The sequence below is a fragment of the Molossus molossus genome, unplaced genomic scaffold (genome assembly GCF_014108415.1).
Source record: "Molossus molossus isolate mMolMol1 unplaced genomic scaffold, mMolMol1.p scaffold_m16_p_1, whole genome shotgun sequence".
In the NCBI taxonomy this organism is placed as follows: Eukaryota; Metazoa; Chordata; class Mammalia; order Chiroptera; family Molossidae; genus Molossus; species Molossus molossus.
In genome coordinates this window covers 205804076-205828520 of record NW_023425344.1, presented here as the reverse complement: position 1 = coordinate 205828520, position 24445 = coordinate 205804076, and the positions used below count along the sequence as shown (strand labels likewise).

Here is a 24445-nt window from a genome sequence, read left to right as displayed (position 1 = left end):
TTCCCTGACCATTGAAAGAAAATGAACCTTGCCTTATACTTATACGGTGCTACAAGTCTATTGGCTAATGATAATAGAGCATGGCTATAACTATAAGTAAATGAACATATAATGGGTTGTTGGAAGGGTCTTTTGTTTCGTTTTAATTGTAGGAATGTGCAAAAATGTTTGGTGACTCCATTGCCTGGTCTAGAGATCGATCACATTAACTCCTTAGTCTGGCATTCAAGGCCTCTGGAATTGTTCTCTCTGGTTGGAGGCTTACCAGGAGCCAGCCCTACCTCCTCCAGATTCACTATAGTTTTGTTGTGAAGATCAAATGGAAAGTGCTTAGCACCCTGATTGGTACACAGTAAAGTGCACAAAAATTCCAGCTATGTTATTTATGTGTGTGTGACTATGGACAAGTCACTGCCCCTCTCTGGACCTCAGTCTCCATCACTGAGTACTGGTCCTGATTTCAAAGGTACCATCCTGCACTAGCATTCCAGGTGTCCACTGTGTGGTTCGTTTTGTCTGTGAGGAGCCCACATCAATACTCCTGCCTGCTTCCCTGCATTGTGCCCTAGACCCCTACCGCAATGAAGCTGCAGTCGAAGTTGAGGCATTGGCCACAGCCCTTGGCCACCATGATGCTGATGCCGAGGGCCCGGTGTGCACTCGCTGCCAGGGCGAAGAGCAGCACGTGGAGGCCCACGAAAGTGGCCAGGCAGAGTAGCTGACTGCGGTGATTGTGCCAATAGGCAGAGGTCAGTGGGCGCGGACGGTGCTGGTGCCGTTGAGTGACTGGGGGCTTCAGCCAGTGGGCGGCACTACGAGAGAGGGGCTCCACTCAGAAGGACGCAGTCGAGCAGGCTGGGCAGGGGAGGAATCCATGTGGACTATGATGGGGCCCATCAGAATCTCAACTCCACTTCCACTACAGCCCATCAACTCTCTGGAGCCTTGTAGCAAGCAGGCCAGCTTCTTTTTATGGTAGGAAACAGAGAGGGCAAGCGACCTGCTTACAGTCACACAGCTAGGTGAAGCTGGGATGGAATTTTGGTATATCTGATGCCACATCTATGACTATTTTATCATCTTGCCTTACTTCCCAATTGAAACAAACAAACAAACAAACAAACAGCAAACAAAGGAAGAATCTGAGTGTTGTGGTAATAATCCACAAGAAAGTTAATACACAAAAAGAATAAACTACCACACCAAAATATATTTAAAAACTTCTGGAAGACTTCAAAGGAGAAATTGATACAATACAATCATAGCAGGGGACTTCAACACCCCATTGACAGCACTGGATAGATCCTCTAGGCAAAAAATTAGCAAGGAAACAGAGACTCTAAATGAAGCACTAGACCAAATGGATTTAATAGATATCTACAGAGAATTACACCCCCAAACTACAGAATTCACATTCTTCTCAAGTGCACATGGGACATTCTCAAAGATACACCACATGTTAGGGCACAAACTAAGTCTCTACAAGTTCAAGAAGATTGAAATCATATCAAGCATCTTCTCGGATCACAATGGCATGAAACTAGAAATCAATTGCAAGAAGAACATACAAAGACATTTGAACACATGGAAGCTAAATAGCATGTTATTAAAAAATGAATGGGTCACCGAGGAGATCAAGGAAGAAATCAAAAACTTCATGGAAACCAATGAAAATGAAGACACAACAACACAAAATCTATGGGATGCAGTGAAAGCAGTTCTGAGAGGGAAGTTCATAGCACTACAGGCCTACCTCAAAAAACAAGAAAAATCTCTAATAGATTATCTAAACTCACAACTTAAAGAACTAGAGAACAAACAAAAAGAAAATCCCAAAGCAAGTAGAAGGAAGGAAAGATCAGAGCAGAAATAAATGACATAGAGACCAAAAAAAACAAACAAACAAACAAACAAAAAAAACAATTCAAAGGATCAATAAAACAAAGAGCTGGTTTTTCAAAAAGATAAACAAGATTGATGGACCCTTAGCTAGACTCACCAAAAAACAAAGAGAGAGAACCCAAATACACAAAATCAGAGATGAAAGAGGAGAGGTAACAACTGACACCACAGAAATACAAAAGATCGTTAACAACTACTATGAACAATTATATGGCAACAAATTCGACAATCTAAGCGAAATGGACAAATTTCTAGAAACACATAGTCTCCCAAAACTGGATCAGGAAGAGATGGAAAACTTGAACAGACCAATAACAACAGAAGAAATTGAAGATGTAATCAAGACTCTCCCAGCCCCAGGCCCAGATGGCCTCATGGGGGAGTTTTACCGAACACTCAAAGAAGAACTAATACCCATTCTCCTCAAACTATTACAAAAAATTCAAGAAGAAGGAAGACTTCCAAACTTCTTTTATGAAGCCAGCATCATTCTAATTCCAAAACCAGAAAAAGACACAACAAAAAAAGAAAACAACAGGCCAATATCCCTGATGAACATAGATGCCAAAATCCTGAACAAAATACTAGCAAATCGGATCCAGCAATACACCAAAAAAATTATCCACCATGACCAAGTGGGATTCACCTCAGGGATGCAAGGCTGGTACAATATTCGCAAATCAATAAATGTGATACAACACATAAATAAAATGAAGAATAAAAACCACATGATCATATCAATAGATGCCGAAAAAGCCTTCGACAAAATCCAGCATCCATTTCTGATAAAAACGCTCAGCAGTGTGGGAATAGAGGGATCATATCTAGACATAATAAAGGCCATATATGAAAGACCTACAGCCAACATCATACTCAATGGGCAAAAACTAAAAGCATTTCCCTTAAGAACAGGAACAAGGCAAGGATGCCCACATTTGCCATTCTTATTTAACATAGTACTGGAAGTCTTAGCCACAGAATCAGACAGGAAGAAAAAATAAAAGGGATCCAAATTGGAAAGGAGAAAGTGAAATTGTCATTATTTGCAGATGACATGATACTATCCATAGAAAACCCCAAAGGCTCCATCAAAAGTTTACTAGACTTAATAAATGAATTTGGCAAAGTAGCAGAATACAAAATTAACGTCAAAAAATCGATGGCATTCTTATACACCAATGATGAACTCACAGAAAGAGAAACTAAGAAAACAATCCCATTTATCATTGTGGCAAAAAAAATTAAGATACCTAGGAATACACTTAACCAAAGAAATAAAGGACCTATTTGCAGAAAACTACAGGACATTGAAAAAAGAAATAGAGGAAAATATAAAAAAGTGGAAGCACATACCCTGTTCATGGATTGGGAGAATTAACATAATTAAAATGTCCATATTACCCAAAGCAATCTATAGATTCAATGCAATCCCCATCAAAATACCAACAGCATACTTCAGAGAATTAGAACAATTATTTCAAAAGTTCATATGGAACCAAAAACGGCCTCGAATAGCCACAGCAATCTTGAAAAGGAAGAACAAAGTTGGAGGGATCACATTACCAGATTTCAGGTTATGCTACAAAGCCATTGTAATCAAAACAGCCTGGTACTGGCACAAGAACAGGCATATAGACCAGTGGAACAGAACAGAGAACCCAGAAATATGCTCAATTAATATTTAACAAAGGTGGCAAGAGCATACAGTGGAGTAAAGACAGCCTCTTTAATAAATGGTGCTGGGAAAATTGGACAGCTACTTGCAGAAAAATGAAAGTAGACCATCAACTTACACCCTACACGAGAATAAACTCAAAATGGATAAAAGACTTAAATGTGACTCATGAATCCATAAAAATCCTAGAAGAGACTGTAGGCAACAAAATTTCAGATATCATATGCAGCAAAATTTTTACTGACACATCACCTAAGGCAATAGAAACAAAGGAGAAAATGAACACATGGGACTACATCAAACTCAAAAGCTTCTGCACAGCGAAAGAAACAATCATCAAAACGGAAAGGCTACCCACGGTATGGGTATGGGAGAGCATAATTGCCAATGATATATCAGATAAGGAGTTAATTTCCAATACATATAGAGTGCTCATACAACTCCACAAAAGGAAGACAAAGAATCCAATTAAAAAATGGGCAGAGGAACTAAATAGACACCTCTCCAAACAGGACATACAAATGGCTAAGAAACATATGAAGAAATGCTCATCATCACTAATCATCAGAGAGATGCAAATTAAAACAACAGTGAGGTATCACCTCACACCTGTCAGAATGGCCGCCATCAACAAATCATCAAACAACAAGTGTTGGCGAGGGTGTGGAGAAAAGGGGACTCTAGTACACTGCTGGTGGGAATGCAGACTGGTGCAGCCACTATGGAAAACAATATGGTGTTACCTCAAAAAATTAAAAATTGAACTTCCATTTGACCCAGTGATCCCACGTCTAGGAATATACCCTAAGAAGCCTGAAACACCAATCAGATAGAATATATGTACCCCCATGTTCATAGCAGCACTATTTACAATAGCTAAGATCTGGAAACAGCCCAAGTGTCCATCAGTAGACAAATGGATAAAAAAGCAGTGGTACATATACACAATGGAGTACTATGCAGCTGTAAGAAAGAAAGATCTCTTATCCTTTGAGACGACATGGAAGGACCTGGAAAGTATCATCCTAAGTGAAACAAGCCAAACAGAGAAAGACAAATTTCATATGATCTCACTTATTTGTGGAATATAATGAACATAACAGTCTGAGGAATGGGGTAGTCCCAGAGACGTGGAAGTGGTGTACAGACTGACAATCCCCAGAAGAGGGGGGTGGGGGTGAAGGAGAGATAAACCACAGAACTTATATCCATATATGCATGAACAGTGAACATGGACAACAAACTGGGGAAAGGGCAGGGAGGGAGGGGAAGGGGGGAATCAGTGGGGGAAAAAGGAGAAACATCTGTAACAAAAATTATTAAAAAAAAAAAAAAAGAATGAACTACCAAATGGGCACTATTCAGAGCTTGGAATGAACTTGGGTCTGTTACACCCTATTCATATTATTTCTCCACAGCCCTTATTACATTTCTACTTCTCTATGTGTTTGTTTGTTTTATAAATTATGTGTCTTTCTGTCTGGAATGCAGCCCCAGCAGGGCACTGCCACTATTCAGAATAGTGCCTGGCACATAATAGCTGCTCAACAAAGTTGAACAAATGACTGCCTTTGCTAATTACTTGTGTGATCTTAGGCATGTTACCTCAGGTGAAATAACTTTTTGTAACGTTAATGGTTAATGTCCTTTTACATATCAGTGCTCTACAAATGTACTGATGTATTTACAAAAATGCCCAGCACAAAGTAGATGCTAAAGAGACACTGGAGAGATTTCCGGTCAAGATGGTGGCGTAGGTAAACGTGGTATCGTGTCCTCTCACGACCACATCAAAGTTACAACTAAACTACAGAACAACCATCATTCACAACTGCCTGAAATCAAGCTAAATGGAAGTCCTATAACTACGAAATTAAAGCAGCAGCCACATCCAGATGGTAGGAGGGGCGGTGCGAGGGGCGGCTGGTCCCACACCCAAGTGTGGCAGATAAAAATCAGGAGGACACCTCAGCTGGGAAGGTCCTCCCTGAGGACTGAGGAGTCCCCATCCCACACCAGGTGCCCCGCTCAGGGTTCCAGTGCCAGGAAGAGAATCCCCATAACTTCTGGCTGGAAAAACCAGCGAGAACTGAGGCTCAGGGAAGCTGACGCAGCTGGAGCCCCAGGCAGCTCCTCTTAAAGGGCCCGCACACGGACTTATCAGACTCTCTCCCTCTAAGCTCGGAGGGGAGGCAGCTCGAGGGGCACCAGAGACACACAGGGAAGAACTGAGCTGTTTGGCACTGGAGCGAGGGTTGGAGAGGGGGCTTTCTCCGGGACAAACGTGCTGTCAGAGGCCTTTGTTCCTTTGGTGAGCCCTCTCCTGGGGTGGCAGACAGAAGCCATATCTGGGACTCCAGCAACCTGGCTCACACTGGTAGCCCCGCCCTGGTGATTCCCTGAGGCCCCGCCCCACCCAACTTTCAGGCCCACCCAAGATGTTGCCACTTGCTTAACCGTAGGATTGGCCTATCTTGGATCGTGCTTCAGGTTTTCCTTAAATTCTTTCAAACAAGCAGCATCTGGTCTCAGCTAGCCCCATACCACTCGTTAAGTAATACACAGAAACAGACACAGGAGGCAGCCAAAATGAGGAGACAAAGAAACAGGTCCCAAATGAAAGAACAGAACAAAACCCCAAGGAAAGAACTAAGCGAAATGCAGATAAGCAACTTAACAGATGCTGAGTTCAAAATACTGCTTGTAAGGATGCTCAATGAACTTAGTGAGAACTTCAGTGAACTTAGTGAGGGCCTCAAGAGCATAAAAAAAGAAATGAAGGAGGCACTAACTGAAATAAAGAATAATTTACACAGATTCAATAGTAGAGAAGGTAAATCCAAGAAGCAAACCATCGATTTAGAATATAAGGAAGCAAAAAACGCCCAATCAGAACTGCAGGAAGAAAAAAGAATCCAAAAAAATGAGGATAGTGTAAGGAGTCTCTGGGACAACTTCAAGCGTGCCAACATTCACATCTTGGGGGTGCCAGAAGGAGAAGAGCAAGAACAAGAAATCGAAAACCTTTTTGAAACAATAATGGCAGAAAACTTCCCTAACTTGGTGAAGGAAACAGACATACAAGTCCAGGAAGCACAGAGAGTCCCAAACAAGATGAACCCCAAGAGGCCCACACCAAGACACATCATCATCAAAATGCAAAAGGTTCAGGACAAAGAGAGAATCTTAAAAGCAGCAAGAGAAAGGCAGCTAGTTACCTACAACGGAGTTCCCATAAATTTGTCAGCTGATTTTTCAAAAGAAACTTTGCAGGTCAGAAGGGAGTGGCAAGAAATATTCAGAGTGATGAAAAGCAAGAACCTACAACCCAGATTACTCTATCCTGCAAAGCTGTCATTTAGAATCGAAGGCCATATAGTTTCCCAGACAAGAAAAAGTTAAAGGAGTTCATCACCACCAAACCGTTATTATATGAAATGATGAAGGGTCTTTTTGAAGAAAAAGATAAAATATATGAACCAACAAAATGGCAATGAATACATATCTATCGACAATGGAATCTACAAACAAAATGAACAGGTAGAACAGAAACATTCTCATAGATACAGAGAACATTTTGTTGGTTGCCAGATGGGAGGGGATTGGGGGAATGGGAGAAAAAGGTGAAGGGATTAAGAAGTACAAATTTATTGCTAGATTGACAAACCTCAAAGGAAAGGGGTTGGGGGGTGGAAAGAAATAAACCAAAGAATTTATATGCATAACCAATGGACACAGACAGTAGTGTGGGAAAAGGCGGGAGGGGGGCGGGAGTGGGGAGGAGGGGGTCAATGGGGAAAAAATGAGGAACATTTGTAATACATTCTACATTCAATAATAAAGATTAAAAAGAGAGAGAGAGAGACACTGGAAAATGGAGGCATGACTACAGCTGTCCCCTGCGGGAAAAGTGGGCGGGACTGGGCTAAACTGCGGGGGGGGGGGGCAGGGGAGGGGCTAATCGGAGGCGGGGCGAGGCAGACTAGGGGAGCGGGCGGGCGCTGGTGTGCACTGGGCTAAGCTGGACGTGGCTGATCTGGGGTGGGGCGGGGCGGGGCTGAGGGGTTGCAGGTGAGGTCAGGCCACTCCTCGCATTTGGAGTCTAAACCCCACACGAGCAGTGTTCAAGCGGGAGACGGGGCTGCACCTGATAGTCAGGTTCTCCATGACGCCGGGGAAGCGCTGCAGCTCATCTCGGAGTTCCTCGAAGGTAATGTCGCCGCTGCAGTCCTTGTCCGCCGACTCGAAGAGCGCCAGCGTCAGCTGGTCCAGCTTCTCATCGGGCAGCGAGATGGTGCTCTCCAGCAGGCACGACTGCAGCACGGTGCGCAGCTCGTCAGCGTCGATGGAGCCATTGCCTGTCTCAAGAAGGGATGAAGCCAAACTGGGGGCCTGCTCCTGGACCTCACTCTGTACCTGCAGGCACTCCCGCCTGCTCAGTCACTGCACAGAGTAGTGCACTTCTCCTGTTAGCCTGTGTCAATTTTCCTGCCAACCAATTCCCTTTCCGGGTATAGACCAGACAGTCAAAGATCATGCGTCACCCCTAGCTCACAAACCCTCCATGGCTTCCTATTGCCAAGCTCAACAGAGATCAAACCCTGCCCCGCAAAGCATGGAGAATCTTGGGCCTTGGTGCATGCCTTGCTGAAGAATCTGCAGCCTCTTCTTTCAGTACCATTCAATGTCCAAGACTGTCCAAAAGGTACAGTTGCTTGCTTAATCTATGAGGAGCTATGTGCCCAGAGTCCAGTTGTGTATGAGGTGATGGTGAGGGGGGAGTTCCCCTGTTGTTCCCCAACTTGTAGCAGGCTCTGCTCATCCATGTTGTCCTGAGAGGCCACGGCTGGGCACTCAGGTCCAGCATGTGTCCTGCTGTGAACATGAGTATTTAAAAGTGATGTGAGCCCTGGCCGGTTTGGCTCAGCGGTTGGAGCGTCCACCTACGGTCCGGAAAGACCCGGGTTCGGTTCCCTCTAAGGGCATGTACCTCGGTTGCAGTTTGTTCCCGGCCCTGGTTGGTCGTGCGGGTGGCAGCCACTCGATGTGTCCCTTTCACATTGACGTTTCCCTCTCTCTCTCTCCCTCCCACTCTACCTGTACAAAAAATGGATAAGTGTCCTCGGGTGAGGATAAAAAAAAAAAAAAAAAAAAAAAAAGTGATGTGAAAAGGAAGCCAAAATATCAGCTAGATGAGATTTGGGGTGGGCGGGGAGGGGGGGGGATTTTTTCATATATATTTTCATTCTTCAAAAACATCAGGACCCTAGATTAATGATTTCTTGGCCTACTTTGGATGTAGACACACATGTAGCAACATGATTCTGCTCCTAACTACCTGTGTGACGGTAAGCTATAAGTCCTTTATAGCAGTGAACGTTATTTTGCTCATCTTGAAAATGGGGATAATAAATCCTCCCTTTCAAAATTAATTATCTTCAAGGATGGGAGATAATTAATTATAAAGCACTTAACACTATATCTAGAAGGTGGTTGCATGTAAATGGAAAGTCTTACCAGCTTTGTGATCATCATTTGGACCAAAGCCAAAGACTGTAATCACATTACAGAACAGAGTCTTACAGGTCTGTTCTCTGGCCACACCTCCTGTTCTCAGCTTTCCTAGACAAAAGCCACCATGCGACAGGTTTCAGACCACATCCAGTCCCTCCCCTAACCCTCCTCACACCCTCTTGCCTATCAAGCTCTGTTCTCTCGGCCATTTGCAAATCCAGAGTCCTCCTTCATAATTATTCTCATGTACACATTCTTCTTCCTTATCCATCTGTCCTTCTATTCCACTGACCCTAAAAATACCCCATCCCTGGGTGAATACAGCCACCTGTTTTCTCCTCTCCTGCACCAGGGCAGCTAAGTGAACACTGCTGAAGAAAATTACCCAAGAGGGCAGACATTGTTTGGTTTCTGGCCACAGCAAAGCCTGCAACTTGCCCAGCAGTCCTCTCCTGTCCCCTGGTAAGGTCACTCTCCTGCTGTCTGTAAGGACCATGTCTCACCTCCATGCCCATCAAATCAGTCCCTTCCCAGCTCTCAGTGAAAACCGGAGCCATTGGAGGGAGTGCCCTCTAGTTCTTGCTGTAAAACTACAAACCTTATACCTGCTCTGCCCCGTCTTCCTCCCCACCTCTGTCTGCAAGAGGAGAAGGTGAGTGTGTTGCTTCTTCCTGTTACAGGTCAACCTCTCTGTCTGAGGCATGAGGAAAGCTTGGTAGTCAGAAAGCAGTCAGCGAAGAGGGCCCCATGATGACTGGAGTGGGGTCTGAGGAAGATGCCCAGGAAGCAGCATGATGAGTTGTCCGTGGAGAGGGCAAGCAGGTCAACTTGGGGAATGGGGTTCCAAGAATAAGGTCTGGCTAGATTGAGTTAGGTGGGAATGGGAGCTAGGGAAACTCCACAGGCCAGAGAGCCTTGCCCAGCAGCAGGTCTGCAGGTAGGTTGAGCTTTTCAGGATGGAAATCCAGCCCTGTGACTCCCCTGCTCAACGTGCTTCGAAGGTTCCCCATTGCTCATTGTACTGAGCCTCCAAACCATGGCCTCTGCGGCCTGCACAGTCTGGCCTCACCCACCCTTCCGGTCTCATTGGATGCCTCTTTCCCACGTCAGCCTCTTCTGGCCTCAGAGGCCCTAAAGCCACCAAACATGTAAAAACCAGCATGTTAATTGCAGTGTCGTTTACAATGCCCCCATTATAGTGGGGAATTCTCCATCTTGGTAATAAGGTTTGAGTAAATAATAATAAATAACAGCCGATACCTATAAAGAATATATCCTACAGTAGGCACTGTTCTGAGTTTAGCTAAGTTTACTAATTTAATCCTCAGATAGACCTCATGAATATGTTCTATTATAATGATCATTATTCTCATGTGATAGGTGAAAAAATTGAGGCACAGAGAAGTGAATTAACTTGCCCAAGGTCACATGATTAGTAACTGGTGAAGCTGAGATTTGAACCTAAGTAACCTGGCTTCAGAGTCAGAGATCTTAACTACTAGGCTATGCTATATGGAACATAGGATCACATATATACAGTGGAATATGACACAGCCACTAAAGTGATGCTATAAATACATTGAGTTACCACCTCACACCCATCAGGATGGCTATTATAAAAAAAATAAAAAATAAAAAGTTCTGACAAGGCCATGGAGAAATTGGAACCCTTGTGCATTGCTGGTAGGAAAGTAAAATGGTGCAACTGCTGTGGAAGAGTATGTTTCCTTGAAAAATTAAAAATAGAATTTCTGCCCGGCCAGTGTGGCTCAGTGGTTGAGCGTCGACCCATGCACCAAGAGGTCGCCAGTTTGATTCCCGGTCAGGGCACATGACCAGGTTGTGGGCCAAATCCCTAGTGGGGAGCATGCAGGAGGTGGCCAATTGATGTTCTCTCTCATCAATGTTTCTGTCTCTCTCCCTGTTCCTTCCTCTCTCTCTAAAGTCAATAAAGAAAAACAAATTAAAAAAAGAGAATTTCCATATGATCTAGCAATTCCACCTCTGGGTATATGCCAAAAGAATTAAAATCAGCCTCAAAGAGATATTTGGACACTCATGTTCATTGTAGCATTATTTACAATATTCAAGCATCCACTGATGGATGAACGGATAAACAAAATGTGGTGGTATATACAGACAATGGAATATTATTTAGTCTTTTTAAAAAATGAAATCTTGTCACCTAGTAAACATGGATAAACCTTAAAGATATTATGCTAAGTGAAATAAGCCAAGCACAAAAGGGCAAATATTATGATTCCTATTATGATTCCACTTACATGAGATATCTAAAATAGTCAAATTTGTAAAGACAGAAAGTAGAATGGTGGTTGCCAGAGACTGAGGAGGGGAGAATGGGCGTTAGTGTATACTGGGGACAGTTTCAGCTTGGAAAAGTGAAAAGTTCTGGAGGTGGATGGTGGTGATGGCTGCACAACAAGGTGAATATACCTAAAGCTGCTCAACTGTACACTTAAAATGGTTAAAGTGGTAAATTTAATGTTATGTATATTTACTACAATGAAAAATGATGTTATTAAGCAGTCTAGTCCTATATGAACAAATGTTCATATTGTTCAGCAATAAAAGGCAGCATGTATACTGTAATACTATTTAGTTTTTAAAATGTACATGTGGTACGTGTGTGTGATCAGTTAGAAGACAGTGTAGAAAAATGTTATGAGTAATCTTTTGCTTTCTTCTTTAAACCATTTTGTATTGTCTAAAATGTTCATAGTGGTCTTGAATTATTCTTGTTATAAGGAAAAAGCAACATAGAAAAAAATATTTTTCAAATACAGAAAAAGACAAAGGAAAGCTCTGGTTTCCAGTGGGTTTAATCAAGGGCATTGGTCTCCAGGGCCAGAGTCTTCCCCTTCTTCCCCACCCCCCACAAAAGAGAATCGGCGACCAGACAGAAAGATGGGGGCAGGGAGGACACACAGAGGGAGAGCCATCAGCTCAGCCTGGAGTAAACAGCTCTGTGTTGGGCACAGCACTGAGATGGGCTGATTTCCTTTGTCCCCTCCCACTGAGTACCCCCTTCCCCTACAAAGAGCCCTTACCATCGATGTCATACACCTGGAAGAGGAATTTGAGTTTGTCCATGGGGTTGCCGTGAGTGAGCAGGGTCAGTGCCTCCTGCAGCTCCTGCAGGGTGATGGTGCCACTTCCATCCGAGTCAAACAGGGTGAAGAATCGCTCAGCAAAGAAGGACTGTGGCCATAGGAGGGCAGAGACAGGCACAACTGTGGTCACAGGGCCTGAACTTTGAATTCATTCATTCTGTGTGTGTGTGTGTGTGTGTGTGTGTGTGTGTACCATGGGTGGTAGGATTCAAGCAGGACCCAATTGTCACCTGCCCACAAGGCCACCCCAGGGTACAGTGTCCATGGCCCTTCTGGCCTGCTTAGACCAAGTTTGGGCTCCAGTGGAAGAACTGTTCAGAGCACTGCAGCAAGGATGGACTTGTGTCTGGGGCTCAGGCCCCCTTCCAGCCCCTGGGCTTGGTCATTTGTGTGGGCTCTCTGTTCCTACATGCCACCACCCCCATAAGCCTTGCAGGTCAGACCTCTGGTGGCCCCTTACTCAACATGGGGAAAGGGGCAAACATAGGGTCCTTCTGCAGGTTCTCCCAGATCCTTCCCATCCCCTTGGCAGTGACCACCAGGGATAAGTGAACCTAGGAAGGACTTATAGAGTAGATGTTGCTTGTCTTTTTCTTTACTTGTTTATGCTGCCTACAGCCTACACATAAGCCTTGTTCTTAAGTGCCAATTCCATTCATTCATTCATTCATTCATTCATTCATTCATTCATTCATTCCACAATCATATCCTGCATAACCCCTGTTTGCCAGGTCTGGTGTTAGGCACTGGAAAGACAGATATTAAGAAGACAGGCTGCCCTGGCTGGTTTGGCTCAATGGTTAGAGTGTTGGCCCATGGACCAGAGAGTCCTGGGTTCAGTTCCCGCTAAGGACAAGTACCTTGATTGCAGTTTGTCCCCGGCCCCAGTTGGGGTCGTGTGGGTGGCGACCAATTGATGTGTCTCTCTCATATCAATGTTTCTCTCTCTCTCTCTCTCCCCCCTCTTTCCCTCCTGCTTTATCTGAAGATTAATGCAAAAAAAGAAGAAGACGGGCTGGATCAGTGTCCCAGCTATGCCAAGCCCTGGATGCTTCCTTCAAAACAGAGAGAGAAGCTTGCAGCGCTTTTGTGTCTGACCTAAAGAAACCATGAGTTCACAGGAAGCGTAGTCAGCTGTGGACAGTGGAGTCTGCCTTGGCTTTACTCTTTCCCCCTGGATCAGCTGAGTAATGCCTTTATCACTCTCTACTACCCTAAATGGTCTTTATCTTAAAACACTTTACAGCCTGCTGTGCTGAGGGTAATGCATCGTTAGACAGAAGGTCTTTTTTCCTCTCTCGTAATTACAGTGGAAGGAGGCAGAACATTTAGAGTTCTTTGCAGCCCAGGTGCCAGCAAGTGAGAGGCCCTCCGATCCAAGGACTTACCAAGGACACAGGCCAACACCAGATGCCAACCCAGAGGACAACTGGGGAGAAGTTGGTATTTGCAGGCTCACTCCTGCTGTTTCTCTGCTAATGTCGCCACTGTTTGTCAGACATGCAGGCTGTTATGGGGATGAGCAGAGGACCCACAAAACCGAGAGAGGACTGGGTGGTGTGGCAGTGCGAAAACTCATTTCCTGGAGGGGGTCTTACATCACAACATCAAATCAGTAATATTTCTTAAGATTGGACAAGCCACTGATGTCCACCTTCATGTGTTGTTCTGAAGATCACATAAAGGTATGGCTACCAGGAGGGATGGAAGCGCCCCAGTAACAGAGACAGAAACACCCTTCAGTTCTGCTCCGAAGTGGGACTTCAAGCCCAGAGGAAGCCCAGAGAACCCGGAGGGGACCTTTCCCTCCTTGTAAGGCACCGCGTCTTTACAAGATTGCTCTTCCTCTAGAAATACGGTCCCCACTTCTGGAGTGGACACTTGCCTCTTTCACATTCAGGGCTGTTTTGAATTCTTGCAGGTTGATCTCCCGGTCTTCTCCCGCAATCGTCTCAAACTGGCGTGTCACCCACTGAAGCCACTTGGCATCATCCTTGGCGATCACGGTGCTGGGAAACAAGGGCAACAGGTTTATGGGTTTGAGATGGCCTAAGGCTTACAGTGGTCCCCAGATCTCTGCCTTCCTCTAACTAGAGCCACAGATCTCCCATGGGGTTGAATCAGCTTCTGTCATAGAAGAGGAGCCTCCCCGCAGGTGTTGCTTTATGTCTTTAAGACCCTGTCTCTTTCTTCCATCTAGCATCGACTGGCCCAGGCTTGTGTCTCTTTAGGTTCTGGAATGATAGGGCCCCAGTGAGATGAACCCTAGACTGTAGGCATAAGGTCGGAGAATGACACACTCCCAGAGTGCTGTTAACGTGATGACAATGACTTTCCCACTGACATTTATGCAAGTCTGTACTGTTTTCCAAATACTTCTTACCCGCTACTTACTTTGGTTTCTATGACAATCTGGTGGACTACGATATTGTATAAGGAGGAAATAGGCTCACAGAAGTTGAATAATTCAGCAAAATTTATTCAGCTGGTTAGAGACAGAGCTCAAATCCAAGACCAGTGTTTTTTCCATCATGCCCCAGAGCCTCCACCCTCTGCTTGAATGTTTCTAATACAAGGCACACCAGGACTCAGACCTTGGGTCTTGACTCTGCAGGTTCAGGGCATCTTCTACAATACCCCAAGGGCATCAGCTGTCTAAAACCCTCACAGATGAGCTAGCTATCCAGCGATCTGAACAGAGGTTAGTGATGAAATGAGGACATCAGGACCCAACAAACCAAAATGAGGCAGTAAGTGAGGATTTATAGCATCCTGTTGCTATAAATTTTCTTCTGAGAGAATGGCTTTGTCCATATCCCATGAGTTCAGAATAACTGTGAATGATTTAGCTATAATCGATCCTCATCAGTTGTAGATTCTGTATGTGTGAATTCACCTACTTGCTAAAGTGTATTTGTTACCCCAAATCAATACTTGCAGCACTTTTGCAGTCCTCGTGGACGTGAGCAAAGCAGAGCCATCAATTTGAGTCTCCGGATGCACACCTTCCCAGTCGGGGTTCAACAAGGGGACATTCTGCCATCTTGTTCCAGCTCTCATACTGTGAACAAGTGTCCTTTTCATGATCTATTTAGTACGGCATGTTTCACACTTTTGTGCTTTCTAGTGGTGCCTTTACTCTTTAAAACAGCCCCTAGAGTAGTGCTGAAGTGCTGCCTAGTGTTCCTAAGTGCAGAAAGGCAGTGATGAGCCATATGGAGAAAACATGTGTTAGATAAGCTTTGGTCGGGCATGAGTTCCAGTGCTGTTGACTGTGGGTTCTATATTAACAAATCAATGATTTTTATTTTTGAAGGAGTCTTTAAACAGAAACACACATAATCATTTGATAAAAATATTATGCCCAGATATTGGCAAGAACCAACATCTTCCCTAGCAGTTATTCAGAATTCTCTAATTCACTGTTTGCAGTGACTTTGTAGACCATAACTGACGTGGATAATAAGAATTGACTGGATTTGTGAGCACACTGTCTAGTGGATACTGGGTTCGGCAGTGCACTACTTCTGGTCTCAGTATACTTGAGCTTTGCAAGGTCCAACCTTACAGGCTCTAGGGAAGCAAGGCTGGATCTTAAGCTTAGGTCTTTCAGCAATGAATATTCTTAGTGATGAAATCGGGAAATTTTATAAGTGACAAAACAAAGACCCTGAGAGGTTTGTTTCCTGTCCAAAACAACATAGCTTGTAAATGGCAGACCCAGACTCAGATAAATTCCAGGGACCCAAAGCTTAAGAGTTCCCTCTACCAGAACTGCTGCAATTGCACATGAAAAAATGCAAATTTAAAAAGAAGCCACTTTGCCTGGCCAGTGTGGCTCAGTGGATTGAATATTGTCCCATGGACTGAGAGGTCCTGGTTGGATTCCTGATCGGGGCAAATGCCCAGGTTGTGGGCTTGATCCTGAGTGGGGGGAATGCAGGAGGCAGCCGATCGATGTTCTCTCTCATCAGTGTTTCTCTCTCTCACTCTACCTTCCTCTCTCTCTAAAAAAAATCAATTAGAAATTTTTTTTTTAAAAAGGAGCTACTTTGGGCTACACAATTAGAAAGAATTTTTATTTTTCTCTGACTGATAAGTGACCAGGATGGATGAGCAAAGAAAAGGCTTCTGGTGCTATCACCACAACAATCTAAATTATTATTATTTTTTATTTATCCCATGTTTTCCTCTAGTACTATTTTTCCTAAAATGAAAATGGCATTGCTTGCTGCAACTTACTTAAACAATACAGAAAAAATAAAATTAATTGAAAAGAAAGAAATGATTGTGTTATCATCATAATTAGCTGGTTAATATTAAGAACAGGAAGAAAGCAAAGGGGAGTCCAGACATTATAAGCATGGTCATCTGGGCAGCCCTACCAGGAAGCTACAGCTGCGTGCTCCCCAGGCAACCACCAGTCCCTTTCCTGCAGATCACTGGGGGAAGGGGTGGAACAAAGGGGGAGATAGGCACACTCACAGTGAAGTCAGGGTGCTGTAGGGAAGGTGCTTGCCTGTCAATCTAGCCTGGGGAACAATGAATTGGCTAAGGGGTGGGCCCCATCAGAAGTACACAAAATCCTGGAAGGTTAAAATCCCCAAGGAATTCCCTTCTTCTTGCTCTCTCTTGCTCCATGGCCCACACTTGCCTGTGCTCTTGTCCATTCTCTCTCTGTAGCCATGTGGCCTTAAGCAGCCATATGGTCCATGGCTGTGTGGACCTTACACCCAATGGACTGCAGCTGGGAACACAAGCTAAACTAGCCAGATGCTGGACTAGACTGTAGTATGGAGCAGAAACTGTGGGCAGTGGCCTTCATTCTCTAGCCCTGCTGAAGACATGGTTGGACTTTTTCCATGAGGCATGGATGGAGATGGGACTTTGGTGGGGAACCCTCTCAATTTTACTCCATCAATAAAGCTTTCCATGAAACCCCATCCCCTCATGGGGACCTCAGGAAATTCATTTCCTTGTGGCATCCCAAGAACTCCACTTCCACCGATAACTATATTTATAAAGATGAAAAATAAATGAGCTGCCCTCGCCAGTTTGGCTCAGCAGTTAGTGCATTGGTCCACCGACCAAAGGATCTTGGGTTGGAGTCTCAGTCAAGGGCACGTACCTGGGTTGCAGGTTCGATCCCTGGTCCTGGGAGGCAACCAACTGATGTGTCTCAAATTAATATTCCTCCCTCCCTCCCTCCCTCCCTCCCTCCCTCCCTCCCTCCCTCCCTCCCTCCTGTTGTATCTAAAAATCAATGGGAAAATATTCTCGAGTGAAGATTAACAAATAAAATAAATAAATAAATAAATAGGCTTCCACTTAGGAACAAGAAAAAGAATAAAATACACACATACACAAGTAAAGGAACAGGCTATTAAAAAACTAAAAAACTTTAAAAATGGTCAAAGTGATAAACTTATTTTGATTATGGTGATGGTTTTACAGATATATCTACATGTTTAAACTCATTAAATTGTTCATTTTAGATATGCAGCTATATTATTGTACATTAATTATGCCTCAATATAGTGAAAAAAACAAGTTGGCTCTTTGAAAAAATTAAATAGAAAATCATGATTAAAGAAAATAAATTTTAGCCTGGCCAGTGCGGCTCAGTGGATTGAGCATCATCTCATGGACTGTGAGGTCCTGGTTCGATTCCTGATTAGGACACATGCCTGGATTGCAGGCTCCATCCCCAGTAGGGGACCTGCAGGAGGCAGCCAATCAATGTTTCTCTCTCACATCGATGTTTCTATCTCTCTCTCCCTCTAAAAAAATCAATAAAAACACATTTAAAAAAAAAATAAAACAAATTTTAAAAATACAACATTATCATTGGCAAAGATAACAGAACTCTAGAAAAATGGAGGGCTACAGAAATATAAGAGTATCAAGTGCAAATGTTTGGTAAACTTAGAGAAATAAATTAATTTTAAGAAGTAACAACCTGAACTGACCAATAATTATTTAAAAAATTAGAAAGGTAGTTAAATGTCAACCATTTAAAATAATGTTAGGCCCATCTTGTTTTTATACCTGAGTTCTATCTGATCTTCAAAGAATAAGTCCAATATCAAACTATCTCAGATTGTAGAAAATAACAGTAAGATTTCCAACTTATTTTGCAAAGCTAGCATACCCAACCCCAACGAAGATAGCATACAAAAAAAATTCTATATAAATTTAACTTTTAGAGAGGCTAAATATAACCAACCTAAATATAACCAACCTAAATCCTGAAGTCTAATTCAAAAAATAAAAATAATAATCTACCTTCATCAGGAAAGGTTTACTCCAGTAACATAAGGATATGAGTCACTATTAAGAAATCTATCAATGCCCTGGCCCGTTTGGCTCAGCGATTAGAGCATCGGCCTACGGACCAGAGAGTCCTGGGTTCAGTTCCCCCTAGGGGCACATACCTCGGTTGCGGTTTGTCCTGGCCCCGGCTGGGGTCATGTGGGTGGCAGCCACTCGATGTGTCCCTCTCATGTCGATGTTTCTCTCCCCACCCGGCCCCCGCCAGCTCTATCTGAAGATAAATACAAAAATGTCCTCCGGTGAGGATTTAAAAAAAAAAAAAAATAGTAGTTCCCATTACTCCTTCCCCCCAAAAGAAAAATCAAAACCCCAAACACACAAAAGGAATAGTGGTTCCCAAACTATCTGATAGGTGTCTATCAGAAACAGGGAGAGCTTGCTAAAATGCAACTTATGAGTGAGACCCCAAAATATGCACATTTAACCAACACCCTGGATGTTTGTGACCAGGCTCACACCTGGAGAAACAACCCACTGCCCTCAGGGTTAATTAGCTCTCAGTCTCTCGGGACCCCACAGGAAGACATTCCACAAAGCAGAGAGAAATCTGGAAAATTACCTGCATGCAAGTGCTAACCCAGGAGGATGGAGATGAGTATCTGGTGTTCACCTCCCTCTTCTCAGAAATATTAGTGTGTCAGCCTGAAGAATGAGAACGGACCCTCTGGGAAGGGGATGGAGAAGAGACCAGAACAGCTGGCGACAGGTAGGAGAGAGGGCAAGGGGGGAAAGGAGGCAGCACCAGGGAGAAAAAAGTCCTGACAGGAACTGGGGATCCTCAGAGTCTAAAACTCCAGGGAACAAACAATGTGTTCACAGAACTGTCCCCAGGAGTCCAGGATTTTAGGTCCCACCTTGCTTCACACCAACTGATTAACTCACCCCACTGCACGGTAATTTCCTCATCTACGAAATGTGACAAGCATCCCTCAAACCAAGGGCTGCCCTCAGGACCAAAGGATATGCTACTCGGGAAAGTGCAACTGGCAAGCACTGTACAAATGCCAGCTCTTGTCATTAGTCTGACAAGACTAATAAGGCCAATTCCTTATTTTACAGACAAAAAAACAGGCCTGGAGTGGACTGGTGACTTACCCAAGATTACACAGCTTGCTAGTAACCAGGCAAGAGCAGAGCTCAGGTTTCTTGACTTCTGTCCCAGGAAGACACAGTTACCCTTTGTAGATCCCCTAAAAGGCAAAGAACCCTTGCCTTGTCCTTGTCCCTGGCATGGAAAGCTTGACAAATGAGCCACTCACCCGCTGCAGCCCTCAGGGTCTGGCTGCGCCGGGCCTCCTGGGATGCTCATCCTGTCTTCTGTCTTCTAGACCACAGGTCCCAGAGAAGCTGCTATTCATACAGCAGCCTGGGTGGTGGAGCCCATGGCTCACCCCTCTCCAACTCCTCCTTTTCCTGACTTTCCTAATTAGCTGCCCACACCCACCGATAACCCCTCTGTCATTCCTGTGATGGCCGATGACCGGCTTAATCCAGAGAAATTCCAACAAGAAGCCTGGTGCAGGGTGGGGCAGGACTTTTACAGGGAGTAAAGAGAAAAAGGACTTTCACTGGGAAGAATATTGGCTGTCTTTCTTCTGGCCCAATATCTTCCACTTTCCCTCCCTTAAGGGGAGAGTGCAGGTAAGAGATCTAGAAATGCACCATGAAAAAATCACCAGCAACACCAGGCAGGCCCTGCTCGGTGCCAACCAGTTATGTGAGACTTCACTGATCACATTAATGTCAATTACCAACAAAAGTGCTGCAGCACTGACTCTGAGCTGAGCACTGTGCTAAGGACTTTACACCTACTGTTCAATTTCCTCCACAACACAGACCTGCTGGTGGGCATTAACATCACCATTCGATAGACCAGGAGAGGCAGCTCAGAGGGGCGAAGGAACATGTGCAGGTGGCTCAGCAGGAATTCAACCCATGTTGGGATGACTTTGGAGACTGCATTTAACTATGCAGGGAGCGAAAGGCAGCCCTAACCGATAAAATATATCGGAGAAATATATTGTGTAAAAATATATTGGAAGAGCCACACGTTAGGGTTTTGTTTGGGCTGGTGATGCAGGCTTGGGAAAGAATTTACAACAGAGAGAAGAGAGGAAAGGGAGGGAATTTAGTTCTCTTTCCCCGTGACAAGGAAAGGACCCAAGCACTGACTGGCAGTACAAGGGCAGGGAAGAAAGAGAGAGTTGCTCTATGACTGGGGTCTTTGGGGAGTAAAGAGCAGTTGGGACTGGGAGGGGATCATGTTCGAAGTCTAACAGATGCAGGGGCAGGGAGGTGGCCTTGAGGAGCTGCAGTTTGTTCTTTAGGAGACAGTCAGCCTATGAGTCAGGGAGTGTTTCTTATCATATTTTTCCACCTGTAAAATATTCTTGGGAGTAAAGAGAAAAAGGAGTTTCACCTAAGGGGGCTGCAAAGCCTTCGAAAGAGGAAGATTTGTTTGAAGGGAGAAGGGAAGTTTCTATTCTGAAAACAGCTAGGAAAGGGCCCAGACCTTATCAATTTTTTTTAAAATTCTCACCCAAGGGTATTTTTTCACTGATTTTTTTTTAGAGAGGGTGGACTGGAGGAAGGGAGAAAGAGGGAAACATCAACATGAGAGAGACATAACTATTGGTTGCCTCCCGCGTGACCCCGACCAGGCAGGGGATCAAACTGCAACCCAGGTACATGCCCTTGACCGGAATCAAACCCACAACCCTGTGGTCTTCAGGTCAATGCTCTAACCACTGAGCACCTGGACAGGGCAGCCCTTACCTACTTTACTGTTTGGGTAGAAAGGAGATTTGAACTTGCAGACACCGGCAAGCTCTGTGTTTAGTTACCAGGTGCTTCTCATAAATTGTGGGGAAAAATCATCAAAAGGAAAAATCTGCTCCAAATAAGTAATACAATTGTCCTCTGCTCCTTACAACATAGCCACCCTTCTGCCCCAGCGCTAGCCTTCAAAACTGTGCAGGACCAGTGCTTCCCTCTTGGTGACTCCTGTCAGGGCTCACAGGCAGGGACAGCTACACGTCCTAAGCTTGAAGGCGTTACAGAAGAATGACCTTCAACCATGCCCCCTAGTTTGGAGTCCATTGTTAAGAAAAACAATTCTAGTACTTAGAGTGGGGAGTTGTAAGGACAGAAAACAGGTTTTACCTTATGATTTTTCCACAATTTATGAGAAGCACCTGGTAATTAAATGCAGAGATTGCTGGTGTCAGTAGCTTTAGACGGCCTCTCTACCCAAATGCTAAAATAGGTGAGGGCTGGGCCCTTTCCCTGCCATTTTTATTATTATTTTCTTAAATTATTATTTTTTTATCCTCACCCGAGGACGTTTTTCCATTTTTTACTCAGATAGAGCGGGAGGGAGAGAGAGGAAGAGACAGAAACATCGATGTGAAAGGGACACATCGAGTGGCCACCACCCACATGACCCAACCAGGGCCAGGGACAAACTGCAGCCAAGGCACATGCCCTTAGCGGGAACCGAACCCGGGTCTCTGTGGACCGCAGGCCAACGCTCTAACCGCTGAGCCAAACCGGCCAGGGCTATTATTATTTTCTTTATTGAATTTAGAGAGAGAGGAAGGGAGAGGAACACAGAGATAGAAGTATCGATGAGAGAGATCATCGACTGGCCGCCTCCTGCATGCCCCCCACTGGGGACTGGGCCCACAACCTGGGCATGTGCCCTGACCACTAATCGAACCAGCAACCTCTTGGTGCACGGGTCGATGCTCAACCACCAAGCCACACCTACCGGGCTCCCAGCTGTTTTTAGAATAGCAACTTCCCTCCTCCCTCCTCCCTCCTCCCTCCTCCCTCCTCCCTCCTCCCAACAAATCTTCCTCTTGCAAAGGCTTTCCAACCCCCTCAGGTGAAACTGCTTTTTCTCTTTACTCCCAAGCATATTTTACAGCCTGAAGAACATCCGAGAAGAAACACACCCCCTGACTCATCGGCTAACTACCTCCTGAAGAACAAACTGCAGCTCCTCAAGGCCACCTCCCTGCCCCCTGCATCTGTTTGACTTCAAATGATCTCCTCCCAGGCCCAATTGCCCTTTACTCCCCAAAGCCCCCAATAACAGAGCAACTTTTTCTTCCCTGCCCTTGTACTGCCAGTCAGTGCTTGGGTCCTTTCCTTGTCTACGGGGAAAGAGAACTAAATTCCCTCCCTTTCCTCTCCTCTCTGTTGTAAATTCTTTCCCAAGCCTGTGTCACCAGCCCAAACAAAACCCTAACACCATATGTAGAGGTTTTCCGTCCAAGGCACCTAGGGAAGAAAGGTCTGCAAGCTGTTTGTTCAAAATCTAAGAGAAATTATACTTTGAAGTTACTTTGATAAGGCCACCTTGCAACTAAAATTCAAAGTGCTTTTTACTGTTTGGCCTGCCTGGTAACAGATGGGCTCAGGCTAATAACCCTGGACACCTGTTGAAGATCTGGACCGCTGGTGATTTTAGAGGTCTCTGATTATTATTATTTTTTAAATGAGGAAAATAATTTTTGTTTTGTTTTAAAGCAGGTTGGTAGAAGATATTTCTCCACTTCTGTGGTCCACGTGGACTCTTGAGCCAACAGGGACTCACCAGAAGCCCCTTTGCTGTCACCCACATGTTCCTCCGCCACAGGCTCAGGGGTTCTCATTTGGGCCAATCCCAAGGTCAAGTAAGGTCTGCAGAACCGGGGTAATCTGATGATCTCTGGGAATCCTCTCATTCTGACTTGGCAAGTGATTAAATCCATTAAGTCTAAATGGTTTAAAATAGTGTCAGAAAGTACGAAGAACATCTGGTTTTCCACAAAAAGGGTTTGCACTATGATGACAGCGTTTTAGGCATTCAGCCTCAAGACCTTAGTATAAACTTGCCCCGTTTTTCTTAGACTCAGGATTGGAAAGCCCTCCAAGGTCATAGACTTCAACCAATCTTTTCTTCACTCCAGACCCTCTTGCACCCTTCCCCCGCCACACCTGTGGCCACCAGTCCTGACGGTCCTGAGGGTCCTGACGTGCCTGCTTCCGGCACAGGGTGCTCACTGGCTTGAGAAGCAACAATTTGAAGAGGGGACTACTTTGACTGTTCAAATAGTCATCCTACTAGAGTGAAGACAGAAATAGAAAAAATTCTATTAAACCATTTTTAAAATGAAGCCTAGAAAATGGAAAATTCTTTTGAAAAAATGAGCCAACCAGTAAATATGAATTACGCTTTCAAGTTATGGCCCATTAAAGGAGAAAAGGAGGAATAAGAAGAGGTGAGACAGAGTTGCCTGTACCTTATTGTCATTGTAATTATATGTGCTTCTCTCTGACTACCCCATTGGACTGTGAGTAAGGTCTATGTCTCATTCATTTTGAATCCCAGGAAACTAGCGTTGTGCTTAGCACACAGTGGGTGTTCCATGTACATTTGTAGAATGGATAAATCAGCCTCCATTCCACTAATACTTATGAAATACATCCCATGTGCAGGTCCTGCTTGGGTACACAAAGATAAGTAAAATACTCCAACATGACAAAGACAGATACAGAAGTATGTACATGGTGGAGAGTGCCAAGAGGAGAGCAACAGGAGGACTTCCCAGTGGAAGTAACTGATCTGAGGTGGGTTTTAGAGTGTGAATAGGAGTTTTCCAGGTGTAAAAGGAAAAGGGAATCCTGAGCAGCTGGAGCATGGAATACAAAGGCACGAAGATGAGAATGCATTCTGTGTTCAGGTACAACTAAATGATCACGTGGGAGGGGACAAGATTGCAAGCAGAACAGGAGTGGGAAGCAGAAGTCAGATCATGAAAGGTGTGGTATAAGGTAAGCTAAAGAGCTGGGACTCTGCTCTGGGAGCTAAGGAAGCAGTAAAAATGTTAAACAATGGCCCTGG

General features: G+C 44.5%; 1 protein-coding gene across 1 annotated transcript in view; it reads right to left on the bottom strand.

Annotated features, from left to right (window-relative positions):
- NOX5 (NADPH oxidase 5) overlaps positions 1 to 19864 on the bottom strand; it is a 44199-nt gene extending 24335 nt beyond the window's left edge. The window contains exons 1-5 of the mRNA XM_036274490.1: positions 19815 to 19864; positions 14108 to 14231; positions 12160 to 12310; positions 7725 to 7935; positions 578 to 812 (exon numbers count right to left, since the gene is read on the bottom strand). Coding sequence (XP_036130383.1) covers positions 578 to 812; positions 7725 to 7935; positions 12160 to 12310; positions 14108 to 14231; positions 19815 to 19864 — 771 coding nt within the window. The remainder of the gene's footprint in view (positions 1 to 577; positions 813 to 7724; positions 7936 to 12159; positions 12311 to 14107; positions 14232 to 19814) is intronic.
- Positions 19865 to 24445: the final 4581 nt, after the last annotated feature.